General features: G+C 53.2%; 6 protein-coding genes across 6 annotated transcripts; 2 read left to right on the plus strand and 4 right to left on the minus strand.

The window, feature by feature from the left end:
• Nucleotides 1–323: 323 nt before the first annotated feature.
• Nucleotides 324–1,297, minus strand: BDZ99DRAFT_435917 (uncharacterized protein; the record flags this gene model as incomplete). Its single annotated transcript, XM_033717507.1, has 2 exons — nt 953–1,297; nt 324–902 (listed from the first exon to the last, which is right to left on the minus strand). The coding sequence occupies exons 1-2, from the start codon at nt 1,184–1,186 to the stop codon at nt 324–326; spliced, it is 813 nt and encodes a 270-aa protein (XP_033582489.1). The 5' UTR covers nt 1,187–1,297.
• A 401-nt stretch (nt 1,298–1,698) lies between these two features.
• Nucleotides 1,699–3,113, minus strand: BDZ99DRAFT_459377 (uncharacterized protein). The gene is made up of 3 exons (XM_033719154.1): nt 2,767–3,113; nt 2,628–2,695; nt 1,699–2,496 (listed from the first exon to the last, which is right to left on the minus strand). The coding sequence occupies exons 1-3, from the start codon at nt 2,825–2,827 to the stop codon at nt 1,861–1,863; spliced, it is 765 nt and encodes a 254-aa protein (XP_033582490.1). The 5' UTR covers nt 2,828–3,113; the 3' UTR covers nt 1,699–1,860.
• A 1,347-nt stretch (nt 3,114–4,460) lies between these two features.
• BDZ99DRAFT_345969 (uncharacterized protein) lies at nt 4,461–6,113 on the plus strand (the record flags this gene model as incomplete). The annotated part of the gene is made up of 2 exons (XM_033714435.1): nt 4,461–4,724; nt 4,884–6,113. Coding segments are annotated over 2 exons (1,494 nt in total), but the record flags the coding sequence as incomplete, so codon positions are not given.
• Nucleotides 6,114–6,982: 869 nt separating this feature from the next.
• BDZ99DRAFT_516247 (alcohol oxidase) lies at nt 6,983–8,761 on the plus strand (the record flags this gene model as incomplete). Its single annotated transcript, XM_033725055.1, has 6 exons — nt 6,983–7,181; nt 7,230–7,260; nt 7,317–7,342; nt 7,395–7,739; nt 7,805–8,076; nt 8,141–8,761. 6 exons carry the CDS (start codon nt 6,983–6,985, stop codon nt 8,759–8,761), a joined length of 1,494 nt encoding a protein of 497 aa, XP_033582492.1.
• A 3,494-nt stretch (nt 8,762–12,255) lies between these two features.
• Nucleotides 12,256–13,105, minus strand: BDZ99DRAFT_379430 (uncharacterized protein; the record flags this gene model as incomplete). The annotated part of the gene is made up of 2 exons (XM_033715151.1): nt 12,256–12,312; nt 12,362–13,105. The coding sequence occupies 2 exons, from the start codon at nt 13,103–13,105 to the stop codon at nt 12,256–12,258; spliced, it is 801 nt and encodes a 266-aa protein (XP_033582493.1).
• A 4,042-nt stretch (nt 13,106–17,147) lies between these two features.
• Nucleotides 17,148–17,522, minus strand: BDZ99DRAFT_516249 (uncharacterized protein; the record flags this gene model as incomplete). The annotated part of the gene is made up of 1 exon (XM_033725056.1): nt 17,148–17,522. The coding sequence occupies one exon, from the start codon at nt 17,520–17,522 to the stop codon at nt 17,148–17,150; it is 375 nt and encodes a 124-aa protein (XP_033582494.1).
• Nucleotides 17,523–17,763: the final 241 nt, after the last annotated feature.

The following is a 17,763-nucleotide window of genomic DNA, read 5'->3' on the forward strand; positions in this document are numbered from 1 at the left end:
GGATCGGGAAGGCTATGGGGCTTGGAGCATTTGCGTCACCGTATGCGAGAGGTCAACGAGAAGAAATTAAAGGCTCTTTGTGCCTTATTATCTATCACGGAGTCGGATGGCGAAGCGGATGCGAAGCAGAGCTTGGCTTGTGGATACTTCGGCGAAGAACTCTCACAAAAACGATTGCAGAGGTTATCGGAACCTCTACGCTACAACACCATCACACGCCGAGAACTCCAGTTTCCGCAAGACTCGTCCGATTCGAACCACACGATAACCTCGAGAAGCGCTCAGCCTCTCAACCCACCCCTTCCCCTCCCTTCGTATCCCCCCTATGCCTTCTTCCACCTCACCCTTCCCACCCACTGAACCCAGTCCCCCACATCCTCCCTCCCCATCAACAACTCCACCGTATACCACTCCCTCGCCAACTCCTCGTTCCCCGCGCACCGATGCACAAACGAGTGACACGCTCGACACAACCACGCCACGCTCCCCAGCGCCTCCTCCTTGTGCCACCCGCGCTTCAGGACCCGCGCATGCGTGCTCTTGGGGATCAGATGATGGTACGTCAGTGGGATCCAGCTCCTGCCACACAGCTCGCAGGCGTCGGCGCGCGTCGAGGCGTAGGGAGGGGGCGCGGCGGTGGCCGTGGTGATGTAGGCGGATAGGATGGGGGCGAGGAAAGGGGGCAGGTCGACGGACGGGTTGTAGTGGGGCGAGGTGATGAGGGCGTAGGAGGTTAGGGAGTCGGCGATGGAGACGGGGACGGAAGCTACGATCGAGGCGAGGGTGGAGGCGGAGAGGGGGAGGGCGTAGGTGGACTGCAGGGAGGGGGATTTGGTGTAGAGGGCGTGGTTTAGGGAGCGAAGGGAGGCGGGGAGGGAGGTGAAGATGTCGTGGGAGAGGTACTGGAAGGTTGTTAGGGCTGGGAGGATGAGTGAGAGGATGGGGGGTTTACGTCTATGAATTCGCCCAAGTCTTCAGCATCGTTCGGTTCCTCGTCTGGCTTGTCGAGTCCTCCGGTCTGGTCACCATCTATGGCTTTAGATCCCTTCTTGATCCGTTTCTCCTTCCTCCGCTTCTTCGGCTCCTTCTTAGGCGGTGCAGCTAAAATGCGCAAGACAGGCTCAGAGACGCAGTCGCGGAAGATTTCGTAGTTTGCTTGGTCGTCGGCGGGGATCATGGCGGCCATTGTTGTTCAAGAAGGTAGCTGGCTTTGCAATTGAACAGGAATGCGATAGAGGAACGCATGGCCGAAGGGTTGGGGCGGTGATATATATGAATCGGGATGGGAATCGAGGAGCTGAGGTTGATGATGGTTGGTCGTTGGGAAGGGCAGAAGAAGGGCGGCGCCGCGGGCCAATCAGAGAGCGCGGGTTCGGATTGGTAGTAAGGCATACTTTCGTAGTTATAGCTAGAAATCTATGGAATACATAGGGCGTACTTTCAGCTTGTACTCGACGTTGAAGGTTAGAGGTGATTCATAATTAGCTGCGTGGTGCTTTATGGGACTTGTTCCTACAAAGGTACGTGAAGGGCTGAGATGCGGCACAAATGGATGCCTGGAGCTGCGAAGGGGAATGAAATATGTTTTAGAGCGAGGGGAGACGAAGCTGTAGGTTAGCAAATCGAAGCAAGGATCCCAAGTAAGAGCTAGATATTTCTCAATCAAAACCTGCAGTAGAGAACATCTATTCATTGTTATTCCCTTTGCTTCGACATATTGCCTAGCCACCCTATGCAAGAAAAGGAGATCGGCTTCCCTCCTCCATACCCTAACCTCCCCCGTTCCATCAAAATCAACAAAGGAGACCCATCCATCGCCATGCAAACACCATCTCTCTAAGACCGTCAAGGTGTAAGTATTCATGGCTTCTTCTTGCCACCCTTCGCTCCCTTCTTGCCTAACGCCGCCTCCCTCATCCTCTTCTCCCTCTCTAACTGCTCGGCCTTGCTCTTGTCCTGCTCGGCCTTCTCTTCGGCTTCGGCCTTCTTCCGCGCCGCCTCCGCCGCCCTTCTCTCCCTCACAAGCGACAGCCTCTCCAAATCGGCCCTCGCCTCGTCCGTCTTCCCCTCCGCATGCAACTTCTGGTATCTCTCCTTCGCCTGCTGTGCCTGCAGCGCCTCCCTCTCCCGCCTGCTCAACTGAGAAACCGGTGTCTTCGCCTTGTCCTTGCTGATGGCCTCAGCATCAGCGGGGGTGGCCAAGGTCGCAGCCTGCGTGCGCGCCTTGGCACTGTGGTTGGGGTTGGCGGGCATATCGCCGTCCTCCTCGTCGTCGTCTTCCTCTTCGGACGACGAGGGCATGTCGCCGGGAGCGGCAGACTTCTTGTTCTGTTTCGCGATGGCGGCGAGCTTGCGGGCTTTGGCGGCGGCTTTGCGTTGTTCGCGACTTAGAGCTTCTTTTGGGTTGGATTCGTCTTCCGAGGACTCTTCTTCGGAGGATTCGTCGTCTTCGTCGTCATCTTCGGATTCTTCGTCGAGGGTCTTGGGTTTGGCGTCCTGCGAGAGAAGGAGGGTCAGCGGTGTTCTTTGAGAGCTACAGAATAGTCCGTGAGAGGGGTAGCAATTTTCCCGGGTTTGGAGACCATCCCGAGACTTCATGAAGGGAAAAAATGTGAAAGCAGACTTACACCCCACATGCCCATGACCTCCCCATCAGCGTTCAGCGGCTGCAGGTCCCTCGAGAAGTGCTTTCCACCTACAGTGACACTCTGTGTTAGCCATGGTCCACTATAATTCGTGCTCCTCTGTGGACGGGGATTCACTCACCACCACGCTTAGGTTTGCTGAATTTTCCGCCACGGCCACGGCCTCCTGCACTGGACGACATGATGTCCAGGTATTCCTTCTAACAAGTATCTCAAGAGGGGTATTGGTATCGGCCGTGGGAGGTCGTCGTGTGCGTTTGAGGTCGAGGTCGCGGGTGTTGTGGAGGAGTCACGGTGGTGTGCGGTGTGGGGAGATGCAAGCAGGCAGCGTGGCAGGCTTCAAGGCGTTTGGACCCTGTTCAACACTGCTCAAATTTGTCTATGAATGTGCTTTCAACGTACATAGTAGAACATACATCAATCTCAGCATTTAAACCCACTGCTCCTGCATCATCCCTCTGCCAACGCATAAACACTCCACCCCTCTATTCAACCCCACCACGTGCCCACCTACCCAGCAGGCCAGCCGTGCCAGCCTAACCAAGTCCATCCCATTTTCTGAAGGCCCGCCATGCCCAATCGACACTAGCCGCCCGCTTACCTAATGGCCGAACGGCCCCAAATCCAAAAAATTCTCGTGTCTCCCTCCTCTCTATTACATAAAACTAAACCCTCCATATTCACTCTGCGCTCCATCCTCCCTGGGGCTGACTGGAGGGGAAAGTGGAGGGAAGAGGGAAACACCGTTCAAGACTTACCACCCGGCTCCGTGTGTCCTCGGGCTTTGGGGGCTGGGTAAATTTGTATGGACGCGACAAGTTTTGCGGTGGAATGAAGATTCGCTGCTTCGCGTCAACGACGAAGGGCAACAAGACGATTACTATGCAGATGGTTTTCCATTCAGGACGATTCTCCCGGACCCGCATGTTAGTAGCGTGAACTGCGAGATTGACGACGGTGGTGGCAGCAATACTGGCCACGGCTTCGACCCTTCGATGCAACGGCATCGTGTGAGGGCGAAACGAAGATGCGTCTTTGACTTGGCGTCGTGGTTGTATGGGGCATGCATTTTTGACGGGCTTGCTCGTGTCTTGACGCGGACACTGTACTGTTGACGTCGTAATTCTTCTGATTCCACAAGGTGGGACTTCAGACATGGCATTGAAGACAGTCACGCTGAGAGTTCGTAAACGGAGTTACAATAGCCCGGAGTAACGCCCTCGAGTTCGAGTCTATGGAAATCCCGTATGCGTGCAAGCCCAGATTGCACGCCTTTCGACAAGCATTCTGAGATCAGACAAGTTGAAGCAGCGAAGCCAGTTTGATGGCTCCAAGACGTAGCGCTCCTTCTGGTTGTTGCGACCTGCATCTTCCAGACTATATGATTTGTTCCCTGAAGGTATAATGGAGATGTATACTCTCTGTGAATTTAGTGAGTATTGGCAATGGTCACGTGAGCAATATCGGCTCCAACATGTACCGAGAAATTGAGGCTGCTCGGCTGCAGGGCTTACGCGTCAAACCCATTCGCTATCGCGAGAATAGCAAGCCGAGATAGAACCGTAAGATTGATATACGACGCTTTTGCCGTCTCTGTGCCCATGGTACGACTACATGGACAGCAGCATATACCCTAGAACCGCCCTCTTATTATCGTTGTCTGCCTGTGCCTCTGCTGCCTGATCTCTGCCCACAATTTTCCTCTCTACTCCATACCTCAGAATGAAGCTCTCCTCGCTTATTTCTTTGCTTAGCACCTTTTCTACTGCTCTCTCAGCTCCAACACCCCCAGGCTCCTCCTCGGACGAAGTTCGAAATGCAAACCACATCTTCAACGCGATTCACTCATCGATGCGCCAATGGGGATCTTCCTTGAACCATAATGGGATGTCATTTTTCCTAGCAACAGTACCAGAGGGGACGCAATTGTATCATGGCACGTGGAAAGAGGAGCGTGTGGATGGCATGGAGTGGTTGGCGTTTGAACCAGAACACTCTCTTGTTTTTACGCATAGGAGACCTAGTCGTGGAGGTCCTAGAAGAGGACGGCCAGGGAAGTCTCCTGGTGGGGATATGGAGGTAGCATCAGAAGAGAGACATCCGCCGCCTCCTCCTGGACATCCGCCGCCTCCTCCTGGACATTGGCCGCCTCCTGGGCATCCCCCACCCCCACGCCCTCCTATGGCGCTGGCTGGAGAGTCTCAGACCTTCCCACACCCTCTTCCACATGACTCACAGCGTCCATTCCATGAAGGCCCCGGTAGTGGTCATCCCCCCGATTTCATCCCAGGCTGGCTGCACACGTACAAAGCCAACAAGGACCTTAGACTCCTATATATAGACGGCATGTCTGCCGGGAAAACGGACAACGGTACTCTTGACTCCCAAGATCTCGTCCTCCTCAATTCCACTGAGCCACACCGTGGCATGTGGGAATATGAGCGCGCACTAGGTTTGTGCGAAATGGCACAGAAAGAGTGGGAAGGACGCATTTACGGCATCGTTCGCATGGAAGCCGGCTTCGAGATCATCCTGTGCAACTTTTCAAAAGATGTCGACCTTGTGCGTGTTACGCGCGCTGCAGGACCTGACGATAGGGATTTCGACGGCTTCTCCAATAAGATAGGCCATTTTCGGTATATGGAGGCCGTCGCAGCCAGATATCCAGGTATAGGAGGCGATAGAGTACGACTCGACTATGACAATTTCGTCTCAGCCTTCGCATACCCTCTGGAACTCTTTATTTCAGCCTCAGAAATCGACGAAGCGCCGCCACTCCCACGACTCGTCAACATCTCGTCCGACGATCTCGCCATCGTACGCTCAGACGTCCGGAATATGATCCTCTCCCAAGACGCCGTCACCGCCACGCGGGAGTCCTTTAACTGGCAAAGAGCCGCCGACATGATAGTCGCCCGCTACTCCAAGCCCCTCCAATATCTAACCTCCGACCTCGTCCGCAAGAACACCACCCTCCTCTCCACGTACCTCGAAGTCCTCCTCCGACCCTTCATCGACTACTCCGCCCGCCTCCCCCTCGACGAAGCCGCTCGCTGCTCTGCTCAGTTCGCTTCCAACGTACCTGCCGCCAACACTTCCCTAGCCGCCGCAGCCGTCCACGCCATCGCCGACAAGATTTGCAGCGTGCTATCCTCTGCGCTCTCTTCCATCTCCGATGAGAGCGATGACGATGCCGCGGGTCCGAAAATTAGAAAAGCGGGGCTAGCGAATGCTGTGTTCAAGCTAGATGGATTGGTGGATTATCTGCAATGGACGAGTTGGAAGCAGTGTCGCGGGTGTGGGGATGATGAGATTTGTTTCGTACCAATTTGGCCGTTTGGAGCTGTCGAGGATCATAAGAGGCCTCGGTGTCTAGATGCGGACAGCCTAGTGAGCAGGATGGGGTATTGGGGAATATGGTGGGGTAGACCACCGCCTGACAAAGGAGAAAAGGGAGGAAAGAGGGGGTTGGAGATATAGGGGAATGCTGATTGAGTAGGATTACAAGATCGCTCGTTGTTTTTCTTCGTTTTCAGCGTGCTAATTGCTTCCACAAGAGTTTTTGATATATTTTCTCGTTCGGATACCCCTCTAGGTCAAGTGGTCTCTCATGTATACACATTCTTCCCTATAACTTCTATCACTTGCGATCTAGTTGCTTTCCGATTGCGTTCTCTCTGCCTTAAGTTGCTATTCTTTACCTTTTATCTACAGTATTTAAAACAGGTCTGTGAACAAACGCGTGCCATCGTCTAAAGTCCTTCGATACATTTTCAAGAGCCTGCATGCTTGGAAAAACGTCGCTCAGATTGCCCCAAGAGGATGTTATATACTTCGCCATGGCTGGCTGGGGAAAGAACTGCAACTTCCAAGATCTCACGTAAGCGATGTGATGACCTACAGTCGCACACTGGGCATGAAAATAGCGGCACACTCATCAAGCATTAGCCCATGTGTACACCTGTCTGCCGCTGCATGAAGTACTTTAACAAGTTTTCACATAGTCCAAAGTGATGGGCTTTTATCTCGTTCTAATTCCTCAAGGTTCTCCTAGGCACCCCCAGCAATGGCAGACAGATGTACACACAGGCTAGTACTTGATGAGTGTGCCACCTTTTCCATGCCCAGCGTGAGATTGAAGCCGCGAAACTACACATGATTTTCTTCGCGTTTTGAGGTGTGTAATCGGACTATTATTGGTTCTGGTGAGATCGCAAGCTATGTAAGCGCTTGAAAATATGGGCTCGATATTTTTGTTACCCTTCTACATATCCACTTAGATTTGGTCATTGTAACCTAATTCTTCAAAATACGAGCCAAATAATTGGGATTAGATCATGATCTATTCCGAAGAATCGTTCGATTTCGTCATAATCGGCGGCGGCACCGCTGGCGCAAACCGCAACTTGGATCCAAAGATCCAAGTACCAGGATCTGTGACACAACTATTCAGAGATGTGGAATATGACTGGTCTTTCAACACCGTGCCTCAGGAATCCCTCAATGAACGAGCGATAAACCACCCTCCGGGGAAAGGTGCGAACGACATCCCATCGCTTCCTCCATTCTAATCACCACATGTAGTTTTCGGCGGTTCCAGCGCCACCAACGCCATGTCAGCAACCTTCCTTCAAAGGAAATCTTCGACCTCTGGACTGAGCTCGGTAACAGTGGCTGGAACCGCGACAACATGACCCGTACTACAAGAAGTTCCAAACCTTTCATCAGCCCAGTTCTAAGCTTAAAAAGGAGCTCGACTCGACATCGATTACATGGATTATAAGCTTTATGGGAAGGACGGGCCAATTCAAACCGCCATCTCCAATTTCACCATGCCCCTGACGAGACTCCTAGGCGCGACGCTGAAGAATCTGGGCCACAAGGCGACGAAAGACCCTATTTCTGGCGAGGCGGTTGGTGCGTATAGTTGCCCGAGTTTCATCGATCCGAGATCTGCTACGAGAAGCCATGCGGGAGTGGCATATTACGACCCGGTTAAGTCGAGGCCGAATCTACATCTAAAGGAGAATGCGCTAGTCGAGAAGATTGTCCTCGAGAAACTAACGGACGGATCTGTTATCGCCACTGAGTCCAGTATACCATCAACGGCGAGCGTCACGTTTCCCACGCAAGCCGAGAAGTCATCTTATGCGCCGGAGCATTCGGCAGCCCAGCTCTCCTAGAGCTCTCCGGAATCGGCGACCCAGCTCTCCTCACATCTCTCGGAATCGACGTCGTCATCCCAAACCTAAACGTCGGCGAGAACCTCCAAAACCATGTCATGACCACCGTAACCGCCGAAGTCCTCAACCCCGACGACTCCCTCGACTCCCTCGGCGACCCAGCAAAACTAGCCACAGCCATCGAAGCCTACACAACCCACCAAACCGGCCCCCTCTCCGCCGGCTTCAGCGCAACATCCTACCTCCCCGTCCCCTCCTTCTCCCCTACAGACAACGAAGCCCTCCAATCCCTCATCTTCACCCACCCACCAGCCCACCCCAACCCCTCTCCCCCGCCTAGCAAATCCAATCCCACCGCCTCGCCACCACCCTCCTCTCCCCGATCGCCACCCCGCTCTCACTCAGCGCCGCCGCCGCCGAGATTTACCCCGTCTACTCCCCTCCGGCACAAACCTCATCTCCCTCGTCCCCGCCCTCATGCACCCCCTCTCTCGCGGCACCGTGCACATCACTTCCGCCTCCCCGACCGTCTATCCGGCCATCAACCCAAACTACCTCTCGCACCCGCTCGACCTCGAGCTCTTCGCGCGCGGCCTGCTCTACTGCAGCACCGTCCTCGCCCCGCAGTCCCTGGCCGCGCTGCTTAAAGAGGGCGGGAAGGGGATGCCCGAGCGGCGGCTCGCGACGCTGGCAGAGGCGCGGGCGTATGCGCGGGAGCGCGCGGGGACGATGTTCCATCCGTGCGGGACGTGTGCGATGATGCCGCGGGAGGGGGGAGCGGTGGTGGGGGAGCGGTTGGTGGTGCATGGGGCACGGAATTTGAGGGTTGTGGATGCGAGTGTGTTCCCGGTGATCGTGAAGGGGCCGGTGACGAGTAGTGTGTTTGCGGTCGCGGAGCGGGCTGCGGATCTGGTGAGGGGAGAGTTGGGGTAGGGGGATGGGATGATGGGATGATGGGATGATGGGAAGCTGGGTAAATCACTGCTTAGATCTGAGCTTGCTCACTCGAGAGCATTGGGAGGGGTGGGTACTGAGTAGGCAGTTAGTTGGTAGGGAGTCTGATTTTATGAAATGCTTGAGATCGGACGTCGTGCCTAGATTCTTGGACTTCGGTCGGAGTACCTCGAGAAGTCGCAACCGAGTGTGCACAGGTTTTTGTCCTGGCGCTGTACCACAAGCGAGCGCAGGGCGTGCGCGCTGCGTACTGCTGTAGAAGGGGGTTTTGGCTGGGGGGTAAGCTGGTTAGTCGACATGTAGCCTCGTTTCTAATTTTCTCTCTGTCACGTTGGATTGGTAGTTCTGAGAGCATAGGGGTGAGTATCCCAGGCAGTCGACAAACGGAGATGCCAAGGCTATTGCTGAGACTGGGAATCTTTGGACGACATGAGGACTGAGCCGAATATACTTGTCTAGGGGTTCTAAAGCTTTTCTTCTCGCAATTATTTCTCTTTATGATGTACTCAAATGACATGCAGGACATTGACGGGTGAATGCTGCGCCCCCCTGTCCCGCCCCAGTGCATGAATACGCCGAAGGATACGCCTGATGGAAGAGTCTGCGCCCTGGGTTGGCTGAGCACTTATTTTTTTGCTACGAGAAGCAGTTGCATAGCCTTGCGCAGCGAGATTTAGAGTGGGAATTCGTGACGAAATCCGCTGAGTACTTGATGGGGGCCAACGGGGGCGGAATAGACTATGCCAGACTTCAAGTTTGAGGCTTAGCGTTGGTTATATCTGCATTACTCAGCTTGCCATCGAATTTCGCATGGAGGGGTCGATTTAAGAGGCTGGAGAAGATATAGCGGAGGAAGTGCTCCGCCGGCCAGAGTCTAAGCCCTTGAGTGATAGCCACTGTGTCAAGACTTAACTCATGCTCTTGCATTTTTGGGGTGAAACATACCCAGTTGACGGATTAGAAATCTGCTTTCCAAGCGCACCTCCAATGGTGGTGATTGATAGTCGTCTCATGTATGACAGTTGTCCTGAGACCTCCAGAGACCTCCAGAAGGGCTCAGGTCAGCATCTGGCGCCAGCAAAACCTTGCTCCGACTCGCTGGATGGAGAGTGCGCTGTTTGACGTACGATGTGCGCAGCTGCGTTGTTTAGCATTGATTGGTGGGTTTCGTACACGCGGTCGGGAAGAGGCGTCGTCTAGCGTTGTCTCAATGAGATGGCCCTAGATGTTCCATCGGCTTCAAGTATCCGAAACGGAAGGTGAGATAGTGGGATAGGCTGAGGAGGCAACACCTGGTGAATCAAGCCTGGGAGTTTTTAGCATTTATTATGACTGAATCAGTATTCTACTCATCCTCTAGCCAAAATAGGTTATTCGGCGTTGATTGGGAGCAAATGATTATTCCTCTTTTAGCCGAGGCAAAGACGAGATAGGTGCAGTAGATTATGCGGCCATGGGAACTGAGCACGCGAGATTCCCAGACAGATGACGGAGAAGGAGAGTTGAAATGTAACCATCTTTCATCACTTTAACACTTCTGGGACTTAGCCGGGAGATGATAGGGTAGGGACGTCCTACTTTTGCTCTGGTTCTTTCGTTGATCATTAAACCACTTTGCATATTGGATAGACTCAAAGCCTTGCCAATTGAGATGCACTCCCAACATTAGGTAATGGTAAGATTACCCTAGACTAACTACCACACCCGGATGAAAACTTTCGACTTCGTCAAAGCTCTCGTGGCATCACCATCGAATGGAAGGTAGCTAATTTGAAGTCCTATGTTGAAGCTTTCAAAATGAAAAGCTTAGGCTCGAACTGGGCAATCAGGCCTTCACCTTGGAAGCCATCTCTCAGGAATAGCCTCATCTTAGACTGTGTGAAGAGAGTGAATATAGTGCATCATGAGGCCGTGCTGGAACGTAAGACGGCAATCTCGCTCCCACAGGCTGTCGAAGGAGCACTAAACATGCCAATGGATGCTGCTATGCTCGCCAGGCAAGCCGGCAGCCGGCAGCGCCAAAGGATGTAGCCGGTGTACATAAATAGAGGCGGGAGGAACCGTAGGCCCAGACGTTCGAACCTGGACGAAGAACGAAGGATGAAGGATGGGCGGAGGTTGGAGCCGAGAGTTCGACCGGTAAGCAGAAGCGGACACGTGATTCGTATTCGGTTATTAGACCAGGCTGAGGCTGCATTACTGCGCGAAGCCACCGATGGTTCTCGTCTCTAGGCCATCTTTGAGGGGCCGTGTGTTAGCTTATTTGGGGGGGGAGAAGCAGGCGATGTACAATGGCTTGACTTCGCTGTTATGTGGGTGAATAGGGAGTATTTGACGACCGGAACTGTGGACCGGAGACAGGTATTAAGTCACTGCGGAGATATCTTCGAAAACCGACGTAGATTTTGAATCCGAATTAGTAATCCAAAATCTTGATGGAGCGAGCGTTTTCCTATTCAAGGCGAATCGATGTATTAGCGCACGAGGCAGACACGTGATGATAACACGACAGAGCGTCTATGGAGTACCAGTGGGGAGCGGCTCAACGACCTTCGCACATCCAAGCAATGGCCCCCTTGAGCATTTCGGCACCTACTTTGACCGCAGAAACTCTGCTCATCCTCCTCACGGCCCAAGAGGAATCTGACTCTGGCGTCTGCTAGCTGCTGACGCCAGCTAAGATAGGCAGTTATCCACCACCACCGCCACAATCCCCAAACTAATTCCAGTCCAATAGCGAGAGCTGTTCGATCGGCATTGCACCAGACCGCTGCATTTCCGCTGATTTGTTGACGCTCGAATTGTAAGCGCAACGGCTTTCCTGGGGTTGAGTGCCCTGACACCGCTTTTTCTGTTCAGCCCTGTTGACTTTGACGGTAAGGCCTCCCACTAACCGGCGCTGTTTCATGGCCACGAAAGCCACTTAAGCGGTACCCAGCACCTTCGATCCCAAGCATGATCAGCGCGAGGCGAAGGCAAACGGAAGGTCCGAGCATACTTGGGGAGCTGTCAGAAATAGAATTTAGCTACGAGTTGCGACGGGAAGCTAACGTGATGCTAATCCCAGTCATGGTTACTTCGAAGTTAGACGGAGTTGCCGCACTATAGCTACTCTTTCGCTGCGGAGGTGCTGATCAGTGGAATTGCCTAGTTCACGGTTTCCAAAAATGCCGTGAGAATGTGCGAGACGAAGTAAGAAATAGAACGGTGAAATCCGACCCGGCGCTTTCTAAATGCACGTTCCAGCTCTTGCCGTTTGCGATGCCCTAAATGCGAGAGAAAAAATGCGATGCCGTCAAAACGAGGGGCTGATCCATAAAACTTCAATACCCGGTACTTTCCCCAACGATAGTGTTCTCGCGGCGTACAGCCGTATCCAAGTCAAGAACGAGAGTCGTAATGCGCAACTCCGAACTCCAGGCCCTATCGGCTAGATAACTTCCAAAAGCTAAGTCATGATCCAAGGCTGCTAATCACTGCTGAGGCGGTGTTTGGGCGCCTTTCAGGTGTATCCTTTTGACGTGATCGCGCTGGCGATTTGTTAGAGAAGCGACTGTTGTAAAAGATGAATGAGCTTACCATATTGTCGACTCGGCTGAAGACTCTATCGCAGCCGCTCCATTCGCACAGAACACCTGGGTTGTGCTTTGCTTCGTGTCTCGCGAGATCTTTCTTGCTCGAAAATCCGCCACCCGTGGATTGCGGACATCCCTCATGGCGGCAGAAAAATGACTTCGTGTGACGCTTGTGGTGCTTTCTTAGGTCGCAGCCTCTTGTGAAGGCTGCTCGGGATGTGCAGCCTGGGTACGCACAGGTCCAGGTGCCGTTCTTGTTGAGATAGCCGTATTCACGGAGGTCTGGCGCGTTTGGTGATAGAGATCGCGAGTACGTAGCTCGTGTGCCGTCTTCCCTTGTGTAACTTCCAAGAGAAGCTGCGGATGGTGACCGTGATGCCCGCGTTTGGCCCATATGCTGGGTTGAGTACATCGAGGACCCGACCGTAAGGGAACTTGTCGGAGCCAGCGTTCCAGTTGGTTGCGGATACGTTGCATACGACATTGGAACTGAATGTGTCGACGAATGTTGCGGGGCCCATAATGATTGAGGAGGATAACTGGAGCTTATGTTGGGACCATATTGAGGCTGTTGGTAGTATTGTGCTTGGTGGGGTTGGACCATAGGTAAACTCTGCGTTGATTGAAGAGGTGGGGAATATACAATGCTTGGTGTCGACTGCCCGACGCTCGTCGTATAGTAGTTGCCATAACCATCGGGCTCGCTCATCAGTGGCATATCCGCGTCGGGAAAGAAGAAGCTGGACATCCTGAGGTGTGTCGGTACGAGGAGGACAGCAAGAAGATGGGCCTAGCGCCGTTGTCGCCACTGGGGGAGAAGGTGATCTTGGATAGAGCACTCTGGAGGGGGTGGACTTAATTCCTAGTGAACGTCGAGTTGCTGTTGATGGTATTAATGGGCCGATGAAGCACAGTGGGTGTGGTAGATGACAAGTCGGTGATGAGATAGATAAGGGTAGGTGTAGTCGAAAGCAAGTGTTGAAAGTGGCTGGTGGACTCTTTTGATGTTAAATTAAGATGAAGGCGCCAGCAGGAGTGGTGCTAAGGTATATGTTTAGTGCAGTGATAAGCTCAGTGCACTGACCGCGGTAATTATAAGGCTGAAGAGAGTCTTCCGTACGTGGCGAGCAGTGGCGGAGCTGCCTAGGTGTCTCGCAGAGTCTCCCTTGCGTGATTGGTGCGATGCCGGGGGACCTATCGATGAGCATAGGCGCCGAAACAAGAGTAGTTAGTTTGAAGAATGCTACCCATGTTCCCATATGGCCTTCCGGCGGATGAGCTTTACTGCGGATGACGATCTTCAACAGATGCATTGCATATTTCACGCAGATGATGTTACTGCGGTAGAGTATTGCGGGCGTGGACAGGTCACCAAAAGGGTCCCACGCTCCGTCAAGGCACTCCCTGATGTGTAACTCTTTTGAGTCCGCCGCATCTACCCATGCATTAATGTTCAATGTTGAAACAATGCAGTTGAAATCGCTGTTGTCATGATGCGTATGCAGCGGGTAAATCTCAGCAGTCAGCTCCTAACAAGTGTTGGGAGCTCGATAGTCGTATTGTACGGCCATTGGTTCTCGACTCCCATATGGATGCAACGTGTGCAGAGGGAAACCTTTCATCTCCCCCAGAGGCAGCTCACGCCTCATCCCAGAGCGCTGGAAGCCTTTCATCGGTACACAACCGTGTTGATTCTTCCAGAATCTGGACTGGCGTCCCGCTCATTTGGCCTGGGCCTGCCAGCAAAGAGCCAAGAGCAGCAGTAACAGGAATGAGATGGTTTCAGGACTGATGCAGACATACCAGCGAATGTTGCTGCACTGTTGAGAATGGTAGGCTCTGGGAACCGGCATGCTGGCCGGTGAAGCTGACTTACATTCTAAGCTAGCACAACGAGCAAGTCCCGTTTCCACGTGTTGGAGGCAGAGGAATATCGGAATTAGGGATTCGCTTACTCCATAGGTTCCATGGTGCTGGGCTAGCATAAAGCGGCAGCCGATCGAGCGTGCTCTCGAATGCGACGCCATCCAAGGACGGCTTTGAGAGCTGACGTAAGCAGCGTACTGTGTTGTGAAGGTGAGCACTCTCATGTGCTTGCTACCACCCAAGTTCCTTAGCCGTGTGCAGGGTTCCGGCTTCAGCGTTAAGATCGCGCTTGTGTCATACTCGCCCTGCGCCGGATGTGACGCAGTACCTTCCCTGGGCTCGACTCTACATTTGGGTGAAGGAAGCATACTTAACGATGGCTTTCCGTGGATTCGTTAGCCCTGTCTGCTTTCGGGCAATGCTTGGCCACCATGCTGCCAGCAGACGCTGGGGCGGTTGCCATGTTGTTGCCGGCTCCCGCTCTAAAACGTGTTAACCTCTGACGCGAGGGGCGCTCAGCCCTGTGGCTGGCACCGGCTATGAGACTCTAAGCAGGGCGAGGTCGTGGCGCTTTCCAGAATAGCTTGTTCAAAGTGTTTCGAGAAGATGTCGTTGTATGCGGGAGGATGGACGCCTGGCTCTATAACGGGCACGCTTTCAACTTGGAGACAAGTGTGGGAGGAGCAGAAGTGGAGCCAGATCGCCTCGCTGTGATTGGCCAGATGCACTCACTCCCTTCTATACAACGACATTTTGGTAAAGCCTTCTTGGTCTATACGCGTAGACTCAGAGATCTCTGTTATGAGAATCTCGTCCTCTAGAAGATTTCAATGATCATTCTGAGACCTGACTGTTCGCGACACGTAAAGGCACTCGGATGTTTTTAATCCATATCCAGCATATGTCTACCTCCCGTTCTATTACCAGCCTCACCAACCCGACCCAACCTTAGTGTCGCCCTCATCCCGCTCTCCCGCACCCGCACGCTCCTCTACCTTTGCTGGGTAACCTCGTGGCAGCCCTCAGTCCAAGAAGATGGGCTCTACTAACCCAGACTCAGGCGGAGTCGTACATCGAGGCTCTGTCCCAAGCTCTGGCAGGGGACCGCAGGATGTCCCAGACCGTTGCTGCTGGCAAACTTACGCGCCTTGCTATTGGCTAGCTATTCCGAGCATTCAACGCTCCACGTCGAGCTTGTGGATCGAAGGATCTCCGTTGAGGGACGAATAGACTCCGATGGCATGCCTGATGACTCAGTGAGACTCTCTCAAAGTGCAATGCTGCCTCCGCGGGGGAGAGGAAAGTCGAATCCAAAGAGCCGGATACCGGTATGAGCCTGTGCTTGTGAGCGGCATGCGGAGCGGGTGGCACAGCCCTGGGGTGCAGTTCTCTCCGGCCCCAATTGCTGTGGTAGTCCGATCTAAAGCCCTCCTAGCAATGTAGCCAGTGCCTCTTCTTCCACTCCATTCCAGTGCCATAACGGTAAAGGCACCCCGCAGCCGCAGCCCCAACCAAGGAAGCCTATTCTATTATAAGCATCAGCCTCACACCGTGCGGTGGCCTGAGTGGCTAGCAAGGCGAAGTAGACGGACTTTCTTTCCAATATATAATCACCTTCCCTAGTAGTATTGTGAGTTGGAACTCTTCGTGATTGTTCTTCTGTGGATTTTGTTTCGCGTGCCCTCGCGCATCGTTCCGTGCTGGGCCAGTATAGTGGCGCAGTAGACCGTAGATGGCGCGAAGGCGGGTCGTGGCAGTGTATAAGCTAGCGCTGTTTGCATGAATTCAGATTCAAAGTGGGGGCGATTAATGATTTGGCAAAGAGAATAAGCATCCATTCTTCTTGGTCAGTGTTCAATCCCTTCAGAACATCCACTTCAAAATCTCTTTCCGGGTTATATATGGTAAAGACTCAAATATGAGCGTGGCAAAGCTCTTCAGCTCGATGTTTCGTTACAAAGATACCTACAGTCCTGCAGTATAAATTTGGGCACTCTCTTACCACTGCTTGGGGTACCCTATGGGCTTTCAGGACTCCGAACACGATGACGATGACGATGCAGTGGGTATTGGGCAGCCTTTCGACTGGCTGGATACATGCTAGCTAGGCTAAACTTTGCGGTGGTTTCGAGCGATTAAGAGTGAAACCCGTGCAGTGGTATATCCAGGTGCCCAAACTTATGACCTTCAAAGGTAGTCCTGTACCAGCCCAGCCAAGCTCTTGTAGAATTCCACCTATACGCGACGAGGGCTGAATGCTTCGAAAGACCGCGAATTAAAGCAAAGGGATCTTGATGCCGCTATTCCATCTACTTCAATTCCAAGCCCCTCAAAATCGTTACTTTAGTGTGAGATTCGCCATCGAGTTACTGGTAGCCTTGCAATAGTGCTTGACGTCCCCTGGGATATCACTGAAAACTGCAACGCAATGGTTTTGGTAAACTTCATAGCTCTCCAGGCCACTTCAGACGGTGCTAGACTGTCACACCGTGTTCAAAGGAGCCGCCTGAGATACATTGCAACTCTTCCTTCGGTTTTCCTTCACTCAGCTTCGCCGTACGTGAAAGCTCAAGTCCGAGAAAGATAACTCAGGGTTCAGGACGTGGTTGTTGGCGGACCGGAAGCTGAAGCATGCGGGGTTCGATGAAGCTTTGGACTGCGTTTGATCGAGTCAGCTAGGCTACTTCCCGTCCAGGCTGCGCGCTTGTCGAATGCCATTGAAAGCTTCGAATCCATCTCAATTTCGTCACAAGAATCCCAAAAAGAGGAACACCAGTCGCGATATCAAGCAGACGCATAGGTGTCGACAATCTCGTCGACGTAAGGGGGACAATGTATAACCTCCCAAGCGGTCTAATCGGTCGAAGCGAAGAGTAGCTGGCGTGTCCATATGCCGAAGGGTCTGATCCCATCAGATACAATTCTCACTCCTTCCGCCTCTCTGTCATAAATGGCTCCTCTCCCTCTTCCTCAATTACCCGCCAGAACGCGTACAGTATACCCAGAAAGCAGAGCACCACGAGCGCCTGCCCTACCCACTCTGGCAAACTCCTAGGACCCGCCTCGTGCGCGCTGCTCGTGACAGAACTATGGGTCGACGCGGGAGGACTTGGGTACGCGCGCTGGTGGGTACCATAAGTGGGAGGAGGGCCCGAGAGGAGAGGGGCCGTCTCGGATTGGGTCGCGACGGCGTATGAAGGGGGTGATTCGTTTATGGGCAATTCGCTAGGTAGTAGTAGTGAGCCAGATTCGGAGGGAGGACGACTTTGGTAGGCGGGAGGGCGTAGGTCGGTAGCCATTTCGAGGAATTGAAGAAGAGTGTGGTGGGCTTTGGTGAAGCTGGGCTGGCACGCTGGGCATGAAAAAAGTGGCACACTCTCACCAAGTACTTTGCCTGTGTGTACTGTACACCCGTTTACCGCTGCATGAAGCGCTTCAACAAGTCTCCACATAGCCCAAGGTAAAGAGCTTCTATCTTCTTTAGATTTCTGAAAATACATTGAAGCAACCCAAGCAGTGGCAGACAGGTGTACGCACGGG

The sequence above is a fragment of the Mytilinidion resinicola genome (genome assembly GCF_010093595.1).
Source record: "Mytilinidion resinicola strain CBS 304.34 unplaced genomic scaffold BDZ99scaffold_3, whole genome shotgun sequence".
In the NCBI taxonomy this organism is placed as follows: Eukaryota; Fungi; Ascomycota; class Dothideomycetes; order Mytilinidiales; family Mytilinidiaceae; genus Mytilinidion; species Mytilinidion resinicola.

Coding starts and splice junctions, on each gene's coding strand:
- BDZ99DRAFT_459377 (XM_033719154.1), bottom strand. CDS start 2,827: ATGTCGTCCAGTGCAGGAGGCCGTGGCCGTGGCGGAAAATTCAGCAAA. Junction 2,696..2,766: donor CAGCAAACCTAAGCGTGGTG/GTGAGTGAATCC, acceptor GTGTCACTGTAG/GTGGAAAGCACTTCTCGAGG. Junction 2,497..2,627: donor AGGTCATGGGCATGTGGGGT/GTAAGTCTGCTT, acceptor CTTCTCTCGCAG/GACGCCAAACCCAAGACCCT.